The sequence below is a fragment of the Bacillus rossius genome, chromosome 5 (genome assembly GCF_032445375.1).
Source record: "Bacillus rossius redtenbacheri isolate Brsri chromosome 5, Brsri_v3, whole genome shotgun sequence".
NCBI classification, from domain to species: Eukaryota; Metazoa; Arthropoda; class Insecta; order Phasmatodea; family Bacillidae; genus Bacillus; species Bacillus rossius.
In genome coordinates, this window is record NC_086333.1 from 75,677,302 (window position 1) to 75,700,329 (window position 23,028).

The window sequence follows — 23,028 nt, forward strand, 5'->3', positions numbered from 1 at the left end:
AGGTCTCCCAAGGTAGCAGGTATGGATGGTTCTGTGGAAGAATTAGCATTTTCATTGAAGTTTGTGCAATAGGTCGTGTTTGAATTTCTGTGGAAGGTTTCGTAGAAGTTGGTAAATTTATCCAACCATAATGAAGTGGTAGTGTGCCCTTAGTGTTAAAAACGGCAATTTATTTTGGAAGGATTGAAGTTATCTTGATTATTGATTTTAAACTCGGTGAACAAGTGGTATTTTGGAGCAACTGAGAGCATTACGCGTTTATTATGACAAATTATCCATGTTTATACAATAACAAATGTATTAACTATAATAAAACAATCGTACATCACAATTATACGTGTGATAGTTTCTTTCATAGAAACATCCTTACCTGCTTCCCGGAGGTATGGCTAGCAGTTTTGCTGCGAAATACAAATAAGAATAATTTAAAGTTTGAAAACGCCATGTAAATTTATTAGCAATATACCATAAGCGAAACCAATTAAAAGGTTTACCATATTTTTTTACACGACTAATATTAAACGACATGACTAGAAAATATACAAAACTGTGAAGGTTAAAATTATATTGCTTTAAAATACAAGTGCTTTAGAAATAAGGAAAAAAGCAGTCAATTTGACAATAAGCTAAATTTAAACATTATATTTGTGGGTAGCCAGCAAATATTTGTTATTTAAATTTATTTAACTTAAGCTTTGAATGAAATGAACTCCGTACCTGTAAACTGTTAATATATTCGACGGTTTACGAATATACCTGAATGCCCTGCAATGAAATAAAATATCAGTCTAGATTGCAATGATTTGTACAGATAAATATAATACTCGTCATTGGATTATGAATCATTGGACACCAGCAGCCAATTACCACAGCCTTAAAAAAAATTGAACAAATCATGTGTAGCCCAGAGAGAATGCTAAACGTGGCAGCAGACAATACTAATACGACATCGACTTGATCATACACGTGTTTATGGAGCCAGAGGGTAGCGCTTATTTTTGCAGTTCCTTAGTTATGAAACTTTTAAGCTAAAATCTCAAGAGTTCCATTGTTGTAGTTATCTCTGACCTTGCCACGAGCCTTTTCGGCAGCCTTGCTTTTTCCAGACACGTGTGTGATAGTGAACCTGAGACTCACTACAACACGAAGAGACACAATGTTTGCAATAGATTAAAAATTTACTTTTAATTTTCCTACCAGACTTCTTGTATTTTTCATCCTCAGCTGCCTCTAAATAGTTACGTTCCTTGAATGGTTCGCGCAACGGGGAAGGTTGGTTAAAAATATTATTTTCGACATACGACACTGTTGGTTTCCACTGTATGTCCTACTATAGAAAACCTGAAGAATGAACGAAGAAAACATGAGTACACCAACACCCAGAACAGAAGAAAAAATCAGACGATGTCAAATGTTAAATTCATAACCAGCAAATATAATTCCCTGGAAGGAATTAGAATATTGTCACAGCAGAAATGAACATACGCCTGACAACGACGATACATTTGTCTGTTTAATTTCATGGCTTTGTTTGCATTGTGTCATTTTACTGTCACTGTGTTTGCGTTGTACAAATTATCTGTTTAGTGCCGTCGTTGGCTCCTCTGTCACTGTTTTGTCCGCGGTTTTTCTTGTTGCAAGTGTCTTTTCGCTGCAGCCCGCTGTGTACGTACGTCTGTGCTGTGATATTGTTCTAATTCCTTCCAAGGAATTCTCTTGTGACATAGGCATATTTTGGCTGATTTTCTGTGTGTTTGTTTATTCAATTTTTCTTTGCCCGTATTCAATTTTTTTTGTGATATACAGGATAAACCAGCAGTAGCGTATGTCCAAAATAAGGTGGAGTCCAATTTCAACTATAGGCTAATATCAATTAGATCAATCCTTTTTTCAAGTGGTTTGTCACGTGAGAGAAAACGAAAGGCTACTCGGAAGACTTTTCTGTAAATAACTGAAAGTACATAAATGTTTCCGCATGCAACATGTGTAGAGGTAGTTATTTCTCATGGAAAAACTTGACTTTTTGCTAAGACTTCAGCGTACTGTTTTCCTATTTCCGAAACACCTGCCTTCATTGGCTGCAGTCTCGGACATCTATGTCGCACACGACTGGGTACTGGGAAAATCCCAGCATTCATTTCCCGATATAATACAGTTATAATAGGCTATGCATACCTCTAAGCTATTGGCACAAAGATGATTGGAAATACTCCTGGCCAATGAGAAACTATCAGCTAGATAAGTGCCGAATCACAGGCTACCAAATTGTAACGTCTCACCAATGAACAGATTACATTTCCCTGAGTATGCAGAACACTGTGGAGTATATTCCAGGCGTAACTGAAAACCAGAATTTTTCCGGCTCGTAGACGTGATTCAGCTAACCATATAAATTAGAAGAAGCTATAGGGTATTGATGAATATCTTGGCACGAAATGCACGTGAAAATACAAACGTTTCTAAACATGTACAATATAGCTTATAGTTCTTAAATGCCACACCAAAAATTTTAATAATTTTCACTACCATCCGTGGCTAACGTTTCGGAATTTACTGGCAATCACTAGTTCTTGCTTCATTTCAGCGTTCACAATCCCTGACGAATAGTTGGATGTGTTTAAAATACGAGGTGCTACGCCTGTTAAACCATAGCTCATTTTACTTTCGTGCATATGGGTTTGCTTACCTCTAGGGGCTCCTGAAACCTCTACTTATCCATGTTTCCTTTCTTATTGTGAATGATTCACTAAAACTAATTCTCCTAGTCTAGTCCCCAAAATTTCTTTGAATTTATTCTTTTGCGATATGTGCATGGATTCAACTATTTGTTGAAATTAAAACAACCTATCAGTGTTAGGTAGAGATGACTATTTATCGCGAAAAGTTTTTAGTCAAAGTAGTTTTACAAAACACTGTAAATTCTTCGTAACATTTTGGTTTGGAAGAAACATAGTATTTTTATATTAAGCAGCTATTTTTCCAAAAATCAAAGTCGTTATGTAATGTAACGACTGCTTTCTCATTAACCCTTTCAATAGCCCGGCAAACTTATTTTCGCCAGAGAGAGCTAGTGACGTGAGACATTTTTCAGGTATAAACTAAGAGTATTGAAGCCTTAAAAAAAACAAAAAAAAATCCCGCGTGTGAAAACTACTTGCTGCACGAGTCATAAACCATATCCTCGACGCCCCACAAGGAGCAGATGTTATGCGTTTCAAAAACAAAATTGAACTTTACAAATTGACTCACAACTACACACGTAATTATTACCATTGCTCTCCCACTACCGGAATGACCAAAAATTGAAGATTTTAAGTAAACAATTATAAATATGACAAAGTCATTAATAAGGGTTAGCAGCTAATACTTACAAATATTTAGCTACGCTTACTAAACAAACTTCAAACTTTACAAACGAAGTATGGAGTGAAGCTATAACGATATAAAAGTATAACAAATCGTGTCTTCATTACGCCGCTACCAGAGTTGAGACACAATATATAAGGAGCTATTACTCCCATTACTCCGGACGTGTTAATTTTTTTGTTAATAGAATGTTGCAAAATGTTAAAAAAGACGTATAGACATAACAGGTTGGCATTATAAGTGTAATTCATGTTCGATTGACGTGATTTTTTTTTGTTCCTTCATTTTATTCAGCTGGACATCGTGATTTAACATTACGCCTTAAAATAATAAAAAATACGAAGCTGATAAGAGGTACTATAAAAAGGCAACGTGTGAATAAACAGCCAAAAGAGGCGCCAAAAATGCCAGAGAATGGATGCGAGAGCACAGAACGTTGAAAAAGACTTTTTTTTTTTTTCAATTACGATCAGACCCGCATCTTTACTATTTTCAATTATTATTATCTCTTGTTCAATTGGTTGTCTGTAAAGACGGTTTACGGACGATAGTTAAACGTGACAACTTCATAACCAAACATTTTATGAAATGATTGCATACTTTTATGAATAAAATTGAATCATTTTTATTGAATTATCACTATTTTGTATGGATACAAAGATGGAGTGAAATTAAATCTACAATTTAATTGATAATTGTACTTTTATTTGCACTCATTAATTCAAATATGTTTATTACTTTAACGAAGAGATTATTTTAACTATAACTTTTATACATGTTTGCTATTTAACTTCTTCCAATCTGTGTTATTCTGTTAAGGATAGGACTATGATAGGAAAAGTAGGAAACGAATGGGAGTGTTTCAAGTTTAATGTGCCTCGAAACGGTCAAATCGATGGTTGTTCCAATCGAGTGGAAGAGATAGATGCGGTGCTAGCGTACAATGAGCGTAACGGGACACAGCGTAACGGGATAATGTGCGTAACGGGACAATGAGTCATCCTTTTTCGTGCGTGCAGCCGGCGTTTATCGATTTATTAGACGTTGCCACGTCAAAAATACTTATAATTTTTCCCTATTTATATCTAATAAGCAAGAAGTTTTACTTTTGTCGCGCATGCACTCCATGCACACATTTTTTTTTGTCTCGTTTATTATCCAATCAAGGGTCGGGAGCAATATCATTCCTTATCGCCGCCAAACTATAACCCGATTCAGGCTCTCGAAATATGCACTTCAAACTGTCGAGACGTGAACTGAGTTGTCGATATACTTGCTTGCCTTATTGCACATATCAGCCAATGAGAACGCTTTGTCTTATCTGGAAAGTGCAACAGTATATAAAAGACTCGCCACACGGTTGAGAACACGGTATCTGACAGACGTACACATCACTAACGAACGTTTCACTCAGGTAAGCTGTTGTTTCTAGCTCAGAATTTGTTTTTCTCTATTGTAGGGAATGTAAATCTGCAAGATTTCCATAAAATAATGTCTCAGTTTCAATGGTACATTATAACAGTTTTACTTAGACTATTTACAACAAATTATACATCAAATTGAAGGTAAACAAACCTAGTTTTTCTTACATAGGTATGTCCAATGTGTGTATTCAGCTATACGGCACAAATTCAACCTAAAGTACAATTATTCTCATACTTTGGTTAACACATCCGGAATAATGGAAGCAATAGCCTCTTCAATTCTGTGTCTCAACTTTGAAAAATTATTTAGAAGGAGCGGAATGAAGAATCGATTTTTTATAAACCCCCAAAGGAAAAATCGCATGGCGTTATGTCAGGTGAACGTGGAGGCCAGGGAAAAAGAGCTCTGTCGTCTCGACCATTACGACCAATCCAACGGTCAGGGACTTCGACGTTCAACCACTCTCATACAAAGAGATCCCAATGGGAAGGGCTGAAATTACAGATTCACTCTTAGCAAATTGAAGAACACTAAACGCTTTACGCTCAGGAGTCACCATTTAGCGTAGGTGGAGCTGCAAGCGAGAAAAAGACAAAGCAGTACTCGCGCATGCACTTATCTCAAACTGTTTGAGATACTCTTTAATCATGACCTTTAACCAACACTCTAGAACGATTGAAAAATAAGTTGATACTATTAAAATGTGTACCTGGGACATTATTTTATAGACATGCTGTATTTTAAATTTCAGTGCCGTCTTAAATAGTATTTTGTTATTAAACACGCATTTATCTAAGGCATTTTGTTAATTTGTATTTTTAATATCAGAAATTTTAGTTTAGAAGATTTATTTTGTCGATGTTATATGTTTTATAGAAAATTATTTTATAAAGATAAGTTACTTTAAGACTTTATACACAGTGTCTGTAAATCACGATTATATACCTTGTCAAAGGAAACCATTAAATCAGTTGAAATGCTATTTGCAATATCAAAAACAAAGTGAAATTTTCAAGTTCTTTCTACCGATTATCAGGTAGAACTTCACCTCAATTTCTCGACCAGCTACCAGATGTTAAAAATTTTTCAATTTGTGGTTACACCCACAATTAACACAACGATAAAGATTAAAAACAGAAGACGGGTGAAAAGTGTGCTAAACATACAATTATGAAAGGAGTAAAGTGTTATTATTTAAGTCTGAAACATGCTCGTTCCAAGGTTGGGAAAGACTTTTATAGGTGAAGATGAATAAAAGGCAACAAATAATGTTTTTCACTCGCGGAAAAACAGTTATTACGCTGCGTAAGTAGATTACCGTAAATTATTTTCTTATTCTAATTTTCTTAATATTATCTACAATTACATCGATTTAAATATTTATGTGCAGATTTATTCATTCAAAATTAAAAACTGAAGAGAGTTTAGTTGGAGGACCTTCTAAACGTTATCTTTGAAAGATTTGTGCAATGGGAGTGCATGACTTGATGTAAGCTTTTGGACATACGCCATTGCTAAGAACATGTATGTCTGTAGAAGAAAACTACAAAAAACCAAAAGAAAAAAAACACAAATCAAGCAAAAAATTGCTATTGTTAACAGGATATATACACCTCATAATATTCCATAACAGGAATATGGTCAACAAACAATGAAATCTTAATGTCTTTTTTTTTTTTTACTTTCTTCGATTCTAAATACATAGTTATGAATATATTATCTTTATGAAACTACACTTAAACCAGTTTAAAGCTCTTAGCGGTTGAATTTAACAAAACAAAATGTTACTTTATAAGAGTGTTGTTTGAGTCAAATTCATTACATCCTGCTGTATTGTAATTTAAAATACAATAGTTTTATATAGAATTAAATACACCCATTTTTATCCCTTTAGAAGTGGATGTTTAAAAATAGAGACAATATAAAACGTATATTTTTAGGCAAGATATACTAAACTTAGTCAAAAGTTTTTATTTCTTGCTTAAGTGAATTTTGAGACTTGAATTTTCTTTATAAAGCCATAAATTATCCTCTTTCCAATATAATTTTAAAAAAAGGAATATGAGCATTATGTAAGTTCCTGTGCTTTACGAATACCATACTTTCAAATTTTATGAACATGTAAAATATTTGTTCTTTTTAAAATTTATTTACTGTTTACACACTTGGTAACGGAATGTTTTAAGCCGAGATAAATTTATTTTAGTTGCAGTTTTAAATATATTACAAAATTAAATCTTATAACCTTCGGTTTTGGTAGATTTATAGGTAAGATTTATTTATTTTTTTGGTCAAATATTCAATAATAAAAAATTTAAAAGACTTTTTATAGCATTTGTGTAGTGCTGGAACAAAAATAAATATTTGAACTATTATTTATTTGAGACTATATAATGAATAGCAGTTTCCCATAGCTTTTCATAACTCAAATAAAGTATAGAAGTTTTATCCACAAATATTTCATTATCAGCTGAAGTACCCGGCATTGCCCAGGCTAAACTCATCATAATATTATCAAAATCACTATCGAGTTTCGAGTCTGTAGGACACCCACTTGAAAAACTGGAAATTTTGATTTTGAAGTCCCACTGATTGCACAATCTCGGTGATCGAGGAGGCTATGCATAAGCAAAACCGGGACGCCAATTTTCAGCTTAATTTTGTGGTACGGCAGGTAACCCCTAGGCAAGACGAGACGGACGCACCACACGATAGCGCGTTACAAATTATAGGCAACGCCATCTATTGACGAAAATCTAAACTAAACTGTTTATCTATTAGCGCCATAAGGTTCGCTAGCAGCCGCGAGATAGAGGGTGTATTTCGCCTAAGAGAAGTATAGGAAGTTGCCAGACCTCACTATATGACCGCGTGGCGGACTTAGAAAATTGACACAAAATTACTGTTTGTGTGTATATGACCTACCTCCTATGATTTTCTATTATCAATCCGAATTTATCCTTTTTTTTCACTACCTTAAGAATGCAATTTCATAATTATATGTAGTCTACGTCATTCTCCGGCCCATAAACTATCTAAATGCAAAAATAATAATGTTGATCCTTTGTCGTTGCTGCGTGAAAGAAGGACAGTTACATTATTTCTCAAGTGAGGGAGCCAATGAGCAGTAGAATATTGCTCGTATGCACAGAACTGTGAGTCTGTGAAGTTTCCCAGTCACTAGTTATTACAATATAGACAATTATTTTTAATGGAGGGTTTTCTAGACAAAGCGCCAAATCTAAATTAGGGCGTGTTTTATTCGTATTGTAATCATCTGTTGCTCTTATTTCAGACAATAATTAGTATCTTATTAAATTATTTATTTTATGAGATGAAAGTAAAGAATTATAATAAAACAAAATGTATTATTGAGCTAACCTAGTTAAAAATTTGCCAGAACATAAAAAAATCACTTTTAAAGCCTTTTCAGTACAATAAGAACTAACTAAACACATTACAAGTAATTAAAAAATCATTTGTAATAAGTTACACAGATACTCATAAATTAAAAATTGAAAACTGGTTTGAAATTTTTACATTATTACCGAATATTACAAGTTGAAGGCCTATATTTTGGAAAAAAATTTTAATGTTCCTAATTGGAACCTCGTAAACATTTAACTTCAATAAAACAAATTTTGTAACTGAAAATTTAATAAAATTTACAAACACGTAACTATCCTACAATAATTAAAATATTATGGAAAATGTAATTATTCGTACACAATCACACATTACTGGTATCACAGGAACTTTTGTGGATTCTATGCGGTTCAGTGCCTTATTTGGCAGACCTTTTTTGGCGTGACTTATGTTGATCCTATCCTGCACTTGTATTATAATCCTCTCAGTATTATTACGTGTTTCCCATCGATGGAAAACTGGATGTTCACACTTTATCTGGTTCGCGTGTGAACAGCTGAACAGTGAGCCATGGACAGCCGATTCCTCCTCGCAGCGACACTGGCGGTGGCAGTGTTTGTCTCGGCCACGGCCGCAGCTTCCGTCAGCAGCGATGAGCATTCTTCAGGTTAGTTTGTAAAACTTTGATGTCATTTATGCCCCTGGATCCCGGGGGTAGGGGGCAAAATGGGCCCGAGACCCCCCTCCCTTGGAACTAAGCAGCCCTTCACTTGTGTGTGGGGGGGGGGGGGGCTCTTGCGCTTGACTAATGGCGATAAAACGTAAACACGTCTAAATTATGTTTCATGGAAATTTTCTGTTAATTCAAAGTTTTCTGCTTATGTATTTGCGTGCATATAGCCCAAAATATGGGCAGTGTACGACATACAAGCATCCTATCCAGAGATGACTCGTTTCGGTTAAAACCCACGTGCTAAATTCTCGCCCACCCCTTGCAAATTTGTGTTTAACCCCCCCCCCCCCCCCCCCTGTATATTTCCATGGGCTCCCCAGCGAATTTACGCCCTTTGGTGTCATTAAACACCAGATTTTCTTTTCTAACACCACGAATATCCAGTCTATCATAGTAATTTAACTTCTGGGCTTATGTTTATTTTTTTTGTGCCACAAACGTGACTCCATACATAGAGTGTACTGGAATTGCTGGGCACATAAATTTAATGGGTGGCAGGGAAGTCCAAAATAAGGAAGTTTTGTTAGGGAAAAAATGTCCCGGAACGCAACCCTTCAAAGTTACAGATGCGAACGTTTGTGTGAAAATTTTAATTCCGCGCGCATCGAGGCGCTACTCCACTGGCTGAGAGGTCGCGCGAGCCGGGCGCAGACGCCTATAGTCAGTCATGCGCACTAGCAGCTAGCTGTTCGCTATCCTGCGATTACAAGTGGGCTCGTGTTCCAAGGAGTGGTTGGCCTCTCTGACGTCACAGCTAGACCCTGATGCATCAGCCCTTAGTGCAGCCTTACAATTTTTAGTATTTCACTTTTAGTAGCATAAACGAGTAATATCTACGGATGATAACTTATAAAATCACTTCGAATGTAATTTTATTGTTTATTACTGCGTATTTTATTTTAATTTCAGTAATACTTTTTTATTAAGTTTTTTCCACTGCATTCGTTTTTCAATGTGATAAATTAGACATCTGCTTCTGTCTTTCATATTTGTTTTCTTCTGTATTTTCCTTCTAAGTTTGTGTTGTTTGTCCATAACGTATTTTACTGTAAAATAATTGTGTACGTGTACACAAAATGTGTGTTAGCAGAGTCTCCACAGACGTTAACGTAATTTTACATCAACATGTGATGTCTAAGTAAAAAATTATCAAAATTGGAAAAGTACAATTGCTATGGTTTGACAAAATGTGTCCTAGCTGTTGGTGTATTTTTATTTCGTGATACACAAATTTACATATGAATGAATGTGTATATTTACCACAACTGTCAGTTAATTTTAATGCAATGTTGAGTAAACTTTAAATAACAATGAACACGTTAATTCATACTACTTCAAAAAAAATGTGGTAGCTTATAGCTGTTAGTGAATTAAATGTATTTCAGAGCGATTTTTAATTTTTTCTCTTTAATTGTTCAAGCAAGCACATTTAACAGTGAGTGACTTGGATGAGTATTGAACTTATGACCTTTTGGTTGAAAGTGTAGAATCTTTACCTTTCGTCCATCATGCACACTAATAAATAAATGTTTAATGGGAATACCACTTTCGTAATCTATTGTAACTTAAATGGGTGTTTTGTCAGTATAAATTACAATATACATGGTATTATTTTCAATTCCTTGGTAGCTGAAAATTTACTCTGACAAATGTATTTTTAGAATGGCGTATGGGTGTTCCTACAAGTAGAATGTAAAAATAATATAAATAAAAGACATTTATTAATTCAACACTTGTTGGATGTGCAATTTCATCTTTACACCTAAACGTGTAATTTAACACGTTAGTTACTGCAAGAACAGGTATACACTCATATATTTTTACCAAAGCCTGTACAATTTTTTAGAAACATTTGTGGAAAATTACAAGAATTGTACTAGTTTTCTTTTTCAAAATAATACTACACATTGTGTAACAATAATAATTCACACACATCCACACGTTACTGAAATCACAGATAAACTTGGGTTTTATATGCTGTTCAATGCTTTCAAATGAATTCTGTTACATTTTCAATGGAGTTAGAATGACTAAACCTGTGCATTTGTAATTTTACAAATTTTACAAGTTTTGTTTATTCATTTGTGTAATGCCCGCGTAGTTTGGACCAAGTCTGTTGGTTGGCTATTAGTTAAAAATAAAAAAAAAAATAAGTACGTGTAACAATGTATGCACGTTAGAAGTTATACTTACCTTCTTGACGTAATAAAAAAAAACTAATTTTAATTTTGCATGCAAATAATTTATAGAAATAGAGTAATAAAGGGACTAGAGTAATTATGCATACAGGAACATAACCAAACTTATATAAAACCACTTGAATATACATTTGAAAAAATTTATAACCACGATTTATTTTACTAATATTCACAATATCAATCTAGAAACCGGAAAAATTCGCGAATTCATTTCGCGATAAGCTAAAATACAAATCGTTATACCTCTGTGCTGCCTCTGCTATTGACTCACAACTCACCTGGATGATGCTGGGCCAATGAGAAACACCCGACCAAAGCTTTATCGAATCACAGGCTGCTACGTTGGAACGTCTCACAAGACAGCAGCCAATGAGTGGGCGATATTTGACCGAGTGTACGTAGAACCAGGGAGTTCATCCTTGAGGTCATCGAACCCGCGAATTTTTTCCTGTCCCTATCAATCACTAAAATATGTGATTTAATTAGACTTATTTTTTTCATTCTGTCAATGGTTGTTGCGTGCTGTTCTGACGACGCGCCCGGAGAAGTGTGACAGAAGGGCGGGAAAGGGGATGCGTGTGTGTGATGCAGGGGTGGGCCCGGAGGCACGCAAGGACATAGACCAGGCCATCACGTAGGCGCTGGAGAAGTGTGACAGAAGGGCGGGAAAGGGGATGCGTGTGTGTGACGCAGGGGCGGGCCAGGAGGCGCGCAAGGACATAGACCAGGCCATCACGGAGGCGCTGGAGAAGTGTGACAGAAGGGCGGGAAAGGGGATGCGCGTGTGTGACGCAGGGGCGGGCCAGGAGGCGCGCAAGGACATAGACCAGGCCATCACGGAGGCGCTGGAGAAGCTGCGCTCGGAGATGCAGACCGGAGACGCTTCCCTGGGCCTGCCTCCGCTGGACCCGTTCGTCGACTCGTACCTGCCGTTCGACATCAACGAGGAAATCGCCAAGTGAGTGGGCCGCGGTGGCCGCAGTTTCCCGTGGCGGTATTATCTTTGAATGATTTGTGCAAAGGGAGTGCATGACTTGATGTAAGCTTTTGGACATACGCACTTGCTAAGCACATGTATGTCTGTAGAAGAAAACTAAAAAAAAAACAACCAAAATACAAAAACACAAATTAAGCAAAAAAAATGCTGTTCTCAACAGGATACAAACACCACATAATATTCCATAACAGTAATATGGTCAACAAACAAAGAAAAACAAAGAAAAATGGACTAAGAGCACGAAAAAAAATAACACAAATGATGACAGCACAAAAATATTGAACCCAACAAAAAAATTCAGCACAACAGTTGAAACGAGACACGTGTCGTGTTTTTTGTCTCGTTTCAAATGTTGAGCTGAATGTTTTTGTTGGGTTCAATATTTTTGTGCTGTCATCATTTGTGGTTTTTTTTATTCATTCTCTTAGTCCATTTTTTTTTTCTTTGTTTGTTGACCATATTACTGTTATGGAATATTATGTGGTGTTTATATCCTGTGGATAACAGTAATTTTTTGCTTAATTTGTGTTTTTGTCTTTTGGGTTTTTTGTAGTTTTCTTCTCCAGACATACATGTGCTTAATAATGGCGTATGTCCAAAAGCTTACATCAAGTCATGCTCTCCCATTGCACAAAATTGTCCAAGATAATACCTAAACAGGTATTATGGACAACACAACGACGACAGCACAGACAAACTAATTCAAATTTAAATTTAAGACAGCACAAGACAGAACATGGTGCCCTACACCCCCGGGGGTATGGGACACCATGTCGAAAAATGGTAACATTTCAGGAAAGCAAGTTTTGAATTTTCTTTTGGCCTAATTTTTTAAAAAATTATTTTTTCCACTAGCTTTAGGATTTTTTTTTATGAAACTCGGGCATGTGTCGTTTTGCCTAATTTTAGGCAAAACGCCGTTTAGCAAAACGCCGTTAGGCAAATCGCCTTTAGGCAAATCGCCTTTAGACAAATAGCCGTTAGGCAATTCGACGTTAGGCAAAACGCCTTTAGGCGAAATGACTTTAGGCAAATCGCCGTAACGAATTCATGTTTAGGCAAACCGCCTTTAGGCAAATCGCGCGTTACTATAAAACTCACGCGCGATTCTTAAACTTATTTACTAGATAAAAAATATATTATACATATTATAAGGTTTTCATTTTAAAAAAAATTGACGAAATAATACGGTAAGTTTTTTTTGTATAAAAATTAAATTTCATACATAGCCAACACATAGACGAAAAAATGTACACCTTGGACGTGATTCCAATTATAATATGGAGTACACACACATGCACACGCACGCATACATATATATGTTAAAGTCCTTTTAAAAGTGTTGAACGTAAACGCAACGAGGGTTTCCAAGCTACGGTGTTGAAGAACGCTTCGTGTAACTCGGGAAACGCACGTGCTTGAATCCGCTGAGCCACGAGAAAAACGGAAAGTGCAGTGCCTGAAAATACTGAGATCAGACCGCGAATAAGTACCTTCTAGGGCCCAGCCGTTTCCAAACGGTGTGTCGCGACGCACTAGTGGGTCGCGTCTCGATCCTAAAACTATCAGAAACCATCGAATAAACCATCCGGAAAGATAATAAAAATCCAAAAAAATCGAATTGTGTGCAAACACACATCTGTTGTTAAATAAATAACTGTTTTGCTACAAAGTGCTGCAATCCGATTGCAGAAATAATGGAACTGGTAAAAACAGAAGCTGGAATTGCCTGACAAAAAAAAAAAAAAAAAGAGGTAGACTAACTGGACAGACTTTAAGGTATCCCAGTTTTTTGCGAACATGGCTGGTAACCTAAAAAAATTAAATAGTTATAACACTGTAGAGTTAAAAAAAATCCAGAATTAATGAAGTAAATGATAGGTTTAGGATGATAAATGCTCAGGATATGACCATTTTCCAATCAGAACACAAATTGATAAACAATAATCAATCGGTATCTTAAAACACACACATATATAAGTATATTCGCAATATTTGATGGTAAATGATATATACATAAGGAAGGGATACGATACAAATAAGGTTTTTTTACTCCACCATGGACCGATAGACCGTGGAGGTGTTCCTATAAGGAAAGGTGGGTCGCCAGCTGAAAAAGTTTGGGAAGCACTGTTCTAGGCCCTAGGGGAGGGGGGCTGTGTGCTGCCCGAGGGCGCAGTGGCCGTCAGGAGTCGCTCCTTTGTTCGCAGGGCGAAGGGCTTCCTGAGGAACCTCACCATCAACAACCTGTCCAAGTTCCAGATCGTGCAGATCAAGAACGACCTGAAGAACCTCAAGGCCTTCTTCAAGTTCTCCTTCCCCTTGCTCCACTTCACGGGCCGCTACAACGTGAGCGGTCGCGTGCTGGACTCGGTCAACGTCTTCGGCGACGGCAACTTCTGGTGGGTCCCTCGTCCCCCGACCCCAACCCCGGCCCCGTGCAGATGGACCAACGGTCGACGGGGCGGCATTCCACACACGGGCAGGCGTTTTCCGCGAGAAAAAGGGGGTTGTCTGTAAAGTCGGTTTACGGAAGATAATTTTACGAAATAACGTCATAACGTAGGGACCGGAAAATTACGCGGGTACAATGACCTGCAGGATGAACTCCATAGTTCTTTACACTCGGCCAAATGCCACCCAATCATTGGCTGCTGTCTTGTGAGACGTCCCAACGTAAGAGCCTGTGATTCGATAAAGCTTTGTTTGGGTGTTTCTCATTGGCCCAGCGTCATCCAGGTGAGTTGTGAGCCAATAGCAGAGGCAGCACTGAGGTATAACTATTTGTATTTAGGCCTATCGCGGAATGAATTCGCGAATTTTTCCGGTCTCTAGTCATAAGAAAACATTGATGAAAAATTGCATACTATTTAATTTTCAAATATCATTTAGATACAGTTTTTGCAAATTTAATTTAAATAATTTGTTTAAATATAATCACGAAAAAATTAGTTAAAAAGCCCGCCTTAACCTGTTTGATATTATAGGAGATTTTCTCGCACGGTGGTTGGCCGGTTATTGCACGCTCGGCTCAGGCGGAACGTGACAATGAGTCATGCTTTTTCGTGCGTGCAGCCGGCGTTCATCGATTTATAAGACGTTATCACGTCAAAAAAAAAATATCTCAACGCATATTAGACTGCAACAAAGTACACCCGCACCAGCGGTTTCTTCCTTGTGATTGGCGGCCGTCTTTACCGAACCACTTAGAACGAGTTTACTTTCGCGCTGAATTATTGTGATTGGTGTCCTAACAGTAGACTTGCACCTTGAAGTAAATTTACCCAATCACGAAACAAAGACGAAGCTACAGTTTTTTTTTTAACTTTCAGCTAGTTCCGGAATCTTTTCGCGAAATGTGTATGCCCCTAGCCTTTGCCCTATTTTACCGAGACAGTCAGGATGCGTTTGCCTCCGCGCTGAATAATTGTGATTGGTTTGCTGACAGCAGACACGTGTTTCAAAGAAACTCGACCGAACACGAAACCAGAAGATGCTACAGTTTCTTAACTCCCAGCTAGACTGGAAATCTTTTAGCGAAAAATTTGCATGCCCCTACTCATGGCAGGTCAATGCTTTTATTAGAGAGAAAAATATATATATCAGACTAGCCATGTGGCAAAACACTGTAGCATCGTCTGAGGTTCGAGATTGATTGAGTTTCTGTCATCTACATATCCAATGTCAGTACGCGAATCTCAACCATGTCTTGCGGAAGCAAAACTCGTCCTGATTGGCCCGACCGAAATAAGCAAATGGTTTCTCTTGCAGGCGGACGCCAATTATTACAAGAAAGAAACCGCTGTTGCGCGCACATTTTTTCAGCAGTCTACTGAGAGTTTGGATTTGCATTCCGCGGAAAATAACTGTGATTACTATGGCCGATTCTTCCTCAGTATTCTTGAGCTGTTTCAGTTGAGTGCTAACTTATCTAATAACCTCGTTTTCGACGATAATTATTTATTTCTCAAACAAACATTTTTATTCTTTATTTGGGTGTATAATGATCAAACATTATATACTTATCCTCTTTTTTTGACTTGGCCAAACAAAATAAGCGAATCCGATTGAAGAAATAATGGAACTGGTAAAAACAGAAGCTGGCATTGCCTGACAAAAAAAAAAGAAGAGGTAGACTAACTGGACAGACTTTAGGGTATCCCAGTTTTTGCGAACATGGCTGGTAACCTAAAAAAATTAAATAGTTATAACAGTGTGGAGTTAAAAAAAATCCAGAATTAATGAAGTAAATGATAGATTTAGGATGATAAATGCTCAGGATATGAGCGCCGGGGAATGGCAAAAATCTAGGGGACGTTGGTTGAACTACTTCTTGAATTCTTACCAGACGAAATCCCTAACTGTACAGGTTTATGATTCATGGTCGGTCATAGCCTCGACGATGTGTTTACAGCCGAGAACAACGTCGCGTCGAACCTTCTAGAGGAAGGAGTGATCTGTTACACATCAGCGTATCCGACCAAGTGCGTGGGGAAATACGTACTGTGCTGTTTGTGCTTTTGATCACGTTCATCTGGGACGAAATTCTTCACTTGCCGTCGCAGAGAAATCTAATCAGACCAAGTAAATAACAAGCAATCTCCACTCTCTTATCGGGGAGTGTTTAACTCACCGCTGTAAGATAGATATTTTGTAGCATTAAATACAAGCTTTCCATACTGCGTAGACTGTACCTAAAAAATTAGCATAGTGTTATGTTCGAATTTTTTTAACTTAAAAAAAGAAAATAATTAATTTGTTTGAGAAAGAAATAATTATCACGCAATAAAACAGCCAGTAGCATTGATTTAACTGCTTACAAAAGCAGTCATTGTCTTTGAAGTAGTGACCGGGGAAATTCAAGGATTCGTTTGATTAAACTATGTATACCAATAAGCCGCTTCCACTATTGGCAGACAGTTTACAGGGAATAATCTCGGTCAATGAGGAACCGTCAACTAAAGAAGTACCGAATCACAGGCTGCACAGTTGAGACGTCTCACCAGTCGGCAGTCAATGAACAGGTGACATTTGTCCGAGTGTACAGAGGACTGTGGAGTCTATCCTGAAGATAATTGAAAAACTCGAATTTCTCCAGTCCCTACTTATTACTTTATTAGCCAGTAAATATTTCACCATCCTCATTTCAAGCAGGAGTTTGGAGTTCAGCCTGTGGTTTATAATACCGTGAAATTTACTTGGTTTAATTTCTCGTCTAAAACGAGGTCGTCAAATAAGGTAGCACTGAACTGAACGTGTTAGATACCAAAGGTATCTTCAGGTGCATGCATTTTTCACGAAAATATTTCGAGACTAGTTGAAATTCAAAACACTGTTGAATCGTCTGTGTTTCTTGATTGGGCGTGTTTCTTTCAGTTTACGTGTATACTGTCAGAACACCAATCACAGTGGTTCAGTGCGTAAGCAGACGTGTCCCGAGTGGCTCGGGTGAAATAAGGCAACGTCTCTTCTCTCGGAAGGTCGCCAATCACAAGAGAGAAACCTCTGTTTTTGGTATACCTTGTTGCAGTCTAATGGGTATTCAGAACTTTTCGCGAAAAATGCCTGCCCTTAGGTATCTTTTTAAATGCGTAAAATACTGTGTGAGCTGAGGTACAACTGAGTTCAACATCAAAAGATATGATATGTAACTATAACTAGGGACCGGAAAAATTCGCTGGTTCAATGACCTCCAGGATGAACTCCATAGTTCTACGTACACTCGGTCAAATGTCACCCACTCATTGGCTGCTGTCTGGTGAGACGTCCCAACGTAGCAGCCTGTGATTTGATAAAGCTTTGGTCGGGTTTTTCTCATTGGCCCAGAGTCATCCAGGTGAGTTGTGAGCCAATAGCAGAGGCAGCACTGAGGTCTAACTAGTTGTAGTTAGCCTATCGCGAAATGAATTCGCGAATTTTTCCGGTCTCTACCTGTAACTGAGGCACCGAGATCCGCTTGCGTGTAGCTGGGACGCGCGAGAAGGCTCGTCGATCGGGAGACAAAGGGAGATGAACTGACCAGCTCCTCGTTGCAGGCTGAACCTGACCACGCTCACCACCTGGGGCAACGTGGCCATCTCGTCCAAGGACGGCACCGAGAACTCGGCCATCGTCATCAAGACTCTCACCGTGGACTTCACGCTCGGCGACATGAAGGTGAGCGCCGCTCTCTCGGTCGTCATGTCGAGCGAGAGTTCGAGAGTTTCTCTTCCCCGGAACATCCCTCAATTTCCTTCGATGCTGTTGCCGACATCGTAGTGTAGTAGTGTGATCTAAAATAGCACAGACCTCCACAACTTCACAAATATGATGTTTTACCATCGATCTTAATGCCCCCGCCCACCCGGGCACACACACGGTGCGCAGAGCTTCAGGAAAAAAAAACGCGATTTCAAAACTGCTCGAGATATCCGAGTGGGGTCTGCTTGCGAAAAGCATTTGAGAGTTCGCTGAGGGCCGAAAAAGTACTTTTGATTTCGGCTTAAGTTTTTAAACAGAGTTAATATTGCTAAAACGCATGTTTTCGGAGTATTTTTTTATGCCTAAAACAACCAGTACAGATTCTTGAAAGCACTTAAGGGACTTGCATTACATCTTTATCGTTATTTCTCGGCCATATAATGTTACGGTCACTGCTAAAATTTCACAGTTATCCTGTGACTACGAGAAGTCTGCGCGTCAGTCCAGAGGAGACACCGCGCTAGAAGCACCAGCGAGCGTCGCGCTTATCATCCCGCCTCACCGACACACATACACCCCTGACGAGGCGGACCCCTTAAGGTCGTATCACACAGCTTTATACACACCCAAGGATAACTTCAGTGCATAAGCTGCTACTTCTATTAAACTCCATTTCCAGTTTTAAATTGACGGAAATCCATTCAGGAATATAAATTGTAACAAACTGGAGAAACTGGCACTGTCAGTGACTTGTAAGAAAGCCGCCATGTATCGTGATATGTTTTCTGTCTTCAGATTGTATATTTGACTACGCGGCTAGATTCAACAGTCCTAAACAGTACATACTCAAGGAATTGACCTCACGAAAATTTCACATCTAAGAGAGAGATATATATATAATGTATTAGGATATGGGGTATTCTTATCGTGCAAAATTAACGGCGGTCTTATGGAAGGAGCGATGGGGACTACCCCTCACCCCCTAACCGCCCAATAATCCCAAGGGAAATAATAGGTTGATGTATAAGAAAAAAATAATCTATACCAGTCCACATATCATATCTTTTTTTGTTGTTAACATGTACTGTTTTAACCTTTTTTTAGTGCTGTGTGTAAAATTTGTACACTTCTGAAACCATAGTATTGTTTTGATGATGAATTTAAAAAAAATAAGTATAGATCCCTGAGGGGGTCCACTTGCACATTCAAAATCATTAACTGCGAATTGATATTAAAAAACGTTATCCCACGGAAGCGCCCTCTGAAAATCCTACGAATGTTCACCCATGTCACAAAGTGCCAGAAATTCTTTAAACCAGCTTGTTAAAGGGGCAAATATTTTTCTTGAAATAATCTGAACATCCATTAGACTGCAATAAGGTATGCCAGTGCTAGCGATTGCTTCCCTGTGATTGGCGGCCGTATGCAAAATGAGGCGTTGCGTAATTCGAACCTAGCCATTCAGGACACGCTTGCATCCGCACTGAGTTACTGTGATTGGTTGTTCTGATGGTAGACATGTGCATGGAAGAAACTCTGCCAATCACGAAACACAGACGATGCTACAGTGCTTTAACTCCCAGCTATTCTCGAAATCTTTTCGCGATAAATGCATGCCCCTAGTTGTCTGAGTTACAAAGAACTCTTATTTTAGTTCAGTTATTTTTTTCGTTAAAAAGTCCGTAACATATTCCACACCAGCCGAGACTATTCGGACGTCCGCTCTCGTCGGAATTCTAAACTGTATGCGGCACTACATCAGCGCGAAATGGCGGGGTGTCTAGTCGTTGAAGCCGGTAACATCGCATGACTAGGGACACCTGTACTTCGCGAATACATTTCGTGTCAAGGTATTTCACAAAATACTGAAGCTTTTCTCCTGTGGTTATTGGCTGAGGTCGGCGAGAGGTGTCGTCCCGCTCTTGACGGGGCCGATGAGAATGTGGTCACCGTACTGCTGCACCCTCAGAATTTACCATGACTAGAGACCTGCAAAATTCGCGGATTCATTGACCTCTAGGATAGACTTCGCAATCCTTTAAATACTCGCGGAAATGACACCTGTTCATTGGCTACTGACGCGTAAGACGTCTCAACTAGGCTGTCCGTAATTCGGCACTTTCTTGGTTTAGTGTTTCCCATTGGCTCACAGTTCCCCGGATGAAATGTGGGCCAATCGCAGAAGCGGTACGAAGGTATGGTTGTTTTGATGCTAGCCTATCGCGAAATGAATCCGCGAATTTTGCATGTCTCTAGCCATGACTCTTAGAAAAAGCTACAGTGTTTGGTGAAATACCTTGATCATGAAATGAAATCGCGAAATACAGGTGTCCCTACGGCATGCCGGTCCGTAACGGGGTTTTGGTTTTCTGTCCCCGGATCGGCAGGCCAACTTCGAGAACCTGAACGGCGGCGGCGTGCAAGGGGCGGCCATCAACTCCGTCATCAACGAGAACGGCGTGCAGCTGGTGACGGAGCAGAAGAGCGCCGTGACGTCACTCATCAGCAAGTACGTCGTCGAGTTCTTCAACAAGCTGGCCAGCAAGTACACCTTGAAGCAGGTGCTGCAGTACCTGGGAGTCGAGAACTGAGCGCTCCAGCTGTTCCCCCCCCCCCCCCCTGCCTCGACCAATAAACAACAAACATCGTTTCCCCTAGCCTCGTGTTGTTTTATTCCAGTTTCTCCTTGTCCCACACGATATCCACGCAGAAAACTTAAAAACTTCGTTTTCAGATGTACGTAAGAAAATGATTTTGGTATTGACGTGATAACGTCTTATAAACAGAGACCTGCAAAATTCGTGGATTCATTTCGTGATATGCTACAATTCAAATAATTATACCTTAGCGCTGCTTCTACCACTGGTTCACTGTTAATCTGGAATAATGAGGGCTAATTAGAGACCCTCGCTCAAAGAAGTGTCGAATCACAGACACTCGGTCGAGACGACTCACAAGTCAGCAGCCAATGAACAGGTGGCATTTGCCCAAGTGTGTAGAGTGTAGTAGAGTCTATCCTGGAGGCCATTGAATCCACGAATTTTTCATGTCTCTACTTATAAATCGATGAACGCCGGCTGCACGCACGAAAAACTGTCACGTTCCGCCTGAGCCGAGCGTGCAAGAACCGGCCAACCACCGTGCGAGAAAATTTTCTGTAATATCAAACAGGTTAAGTAGGGATTTTTAACTAATGGTTCGTGATTATATTTAAACAAATTGTTTAAATTAAATTTGCAAAAACTGTAAATAATTTTTGAAAATTAAAAAGTTGCAATTTTTCATCAATGTTTTCTTATGACCTTATCACGTAAAAATATCGTCCGTAAACCGACTTTACAGACAACCCCCCCCCCCTTTTTTTATTAATAGTATGTCGGTGACGTGAATCATAAGTTTTGCGCCTACGAAAAATCACTCCACTTCAAAAACTGTTCTGTACTTGTACAAATGTTTCCTTTGGAAACTGTTGCCAAGAAATATTTTGTGATATGTACTACAAGAAAGATATTGTAACTTTGTACAACAAACGGCTTTGGTTAATTTTGCAGTATGCAATACTTTTTTTTCGAGATAATACTGAGTATTTCTTACGAAAATTGGTACATATTTTTATAATTTAATTTATGTTTTATTCAATAATATATTTTTTTAAACCATGGAAAAGATAATTGATAGATAACGGAAAATTTCACGGTTTATTTTCGTGCTAGGCTAAAATGCAAATATTTTTACCTTACAACTGTGCCTGCTATTGGCTAACCATTTTAAGGAGGACTTTCAGCCAATGATAAACCCTCAATTGAAGACATATAAAATCACAGGCTGCTACGTTAGGATTTCTATTGAAGAGTCAACAGCCAATCAGTAAGGTATATTTGTCCGAGTGTACTGAAAACTGTGGAGTCTATCCTATAAAGGTCATTGAATACACGAATCTTTCTAGTCTCTAATAATCGAATAGTCAATCATTGGTTTTTATTTTTTGTTATCATGCTTATTACAAATAAATCTAACTAATGAACGTGGACCTACAGATAGGTCACCATTTTCAAGGTAGCAGTCTCCTACTGTAGGAGACAGATACCCCGAAGATGGTGATTGCAATTTCAATCGAAACGTCGGTGAACTCTTCGTCGTTGACGCGACCCAACGCCATAAGCCAAGGAACCTCGAATTCCTCCCAGTCACTTGGTTCAGTTTTAAAAAAGTAGAAAAAATCACACAAAGGAAGATAAGATAGCAAAATTAAATAAATAAAAATAATAATAATATATTGTGTGGGGCAGGTTGAAGAGGTTGAGAGTATAGATGGCTACAGTTGAAAGATTTCTTATCGGAAATTGAATAATCACAAAAATCTACGTTCCTTTCCATAAAAAAAAATCAGTTGAGCTATCATACCTCTAGACAATTTCTTGGCAGTGGAATTTGTCCATTACTTCTCTCTGCAGGAGCTTAATCAAAGTAGTCTTATAGCTAGAGGTACGGAAATTTCGCGCATTCATTTAGTCGCAAGCTAGAATGCAAACCTTCACACTCTCTCATTGTGTTCGTGATTGGTCCGCAGTTGTTTGGACACGCCCTTCTACGACCGTGAGCCAACGATGCCCTGTTAGGAGAGAAGTAAGCGAATCAGGTAGAGTCAAATAACAAGGATAAAAATATTCTCGCTAAGAAATCAATCAATGGGAAAGTAAACATGGGTCGAGCACACCTATAACTTTGAATTATATCCCGAGGCCAGAAGAATCCACGAAATT

The 23,028-nt window shown here is 38.4% G+C and overlaps 1 protein-coding gene across 2 annotated transcripts; it reads left to right on the forward strand.

Annotated features, from left to right (window-relative positions):
• The first annotated feature begins 4,597 nt into the window (after positions 1–4,597).
• On the forward strand, positions 4,598–21,549 carry LOC134532031 (uncharacterized). 2 transcript variants are annotated; one of them, XM_063368161.1, is made up of 6 exons: positions 4,598–4,780; positions 8,714–8,824; positions 11,884–12,046; positions 14,296–14,487; positions 18,121–18,241; positions 20,653–21,549. In XM_063368161.1, exons 2-6 carry the CDS (start codon positions 8,728–8,730, stop codon positions 20,854–20,856), a joined length of 777 nt encoding a protein of 258 aa, XP_063224231.1. In that variant the 5' UTR covers positions 4,598–4,780; positions 8,714–8,727; the 3' UTR covers positions 20,857–21,549. The 2 variants fall into 2 exon arrangements, with proteins under 2 accessions (XP_063224231.1, XP_063224230.1); XM_063368160.1 differs by having other exon boundaries at positions 4,684–4,780; positions 11,782–12,046.
• Positions 21,550–23,028: the final 1,479 nt, after the last annotated feature.

Coding starts and splice junctions, on each gene's coding strand:
- LOC134532031 (XM_063368160.1), top strand. CDS start 8,728: ATGGACAGCCGATTCCTCCTCGCAGCGACACTGGCGGTGGCAGTGTTT. Junction 8,825..11,781: donor CAGCGATGAGCATTCTTCAG/GTTAGTTTGTAA, acceptor TGTGTGACGCAG/GGGCGGGCCAGGAGGCGCGC. Junction 12,047..14,295: donor ATCAACGAGGAAATCGCCAA/GTGAGTGGGCCG, acceptor CTTTGTTCGCAG/GGCGAAGGGCTTCCTGAGGA.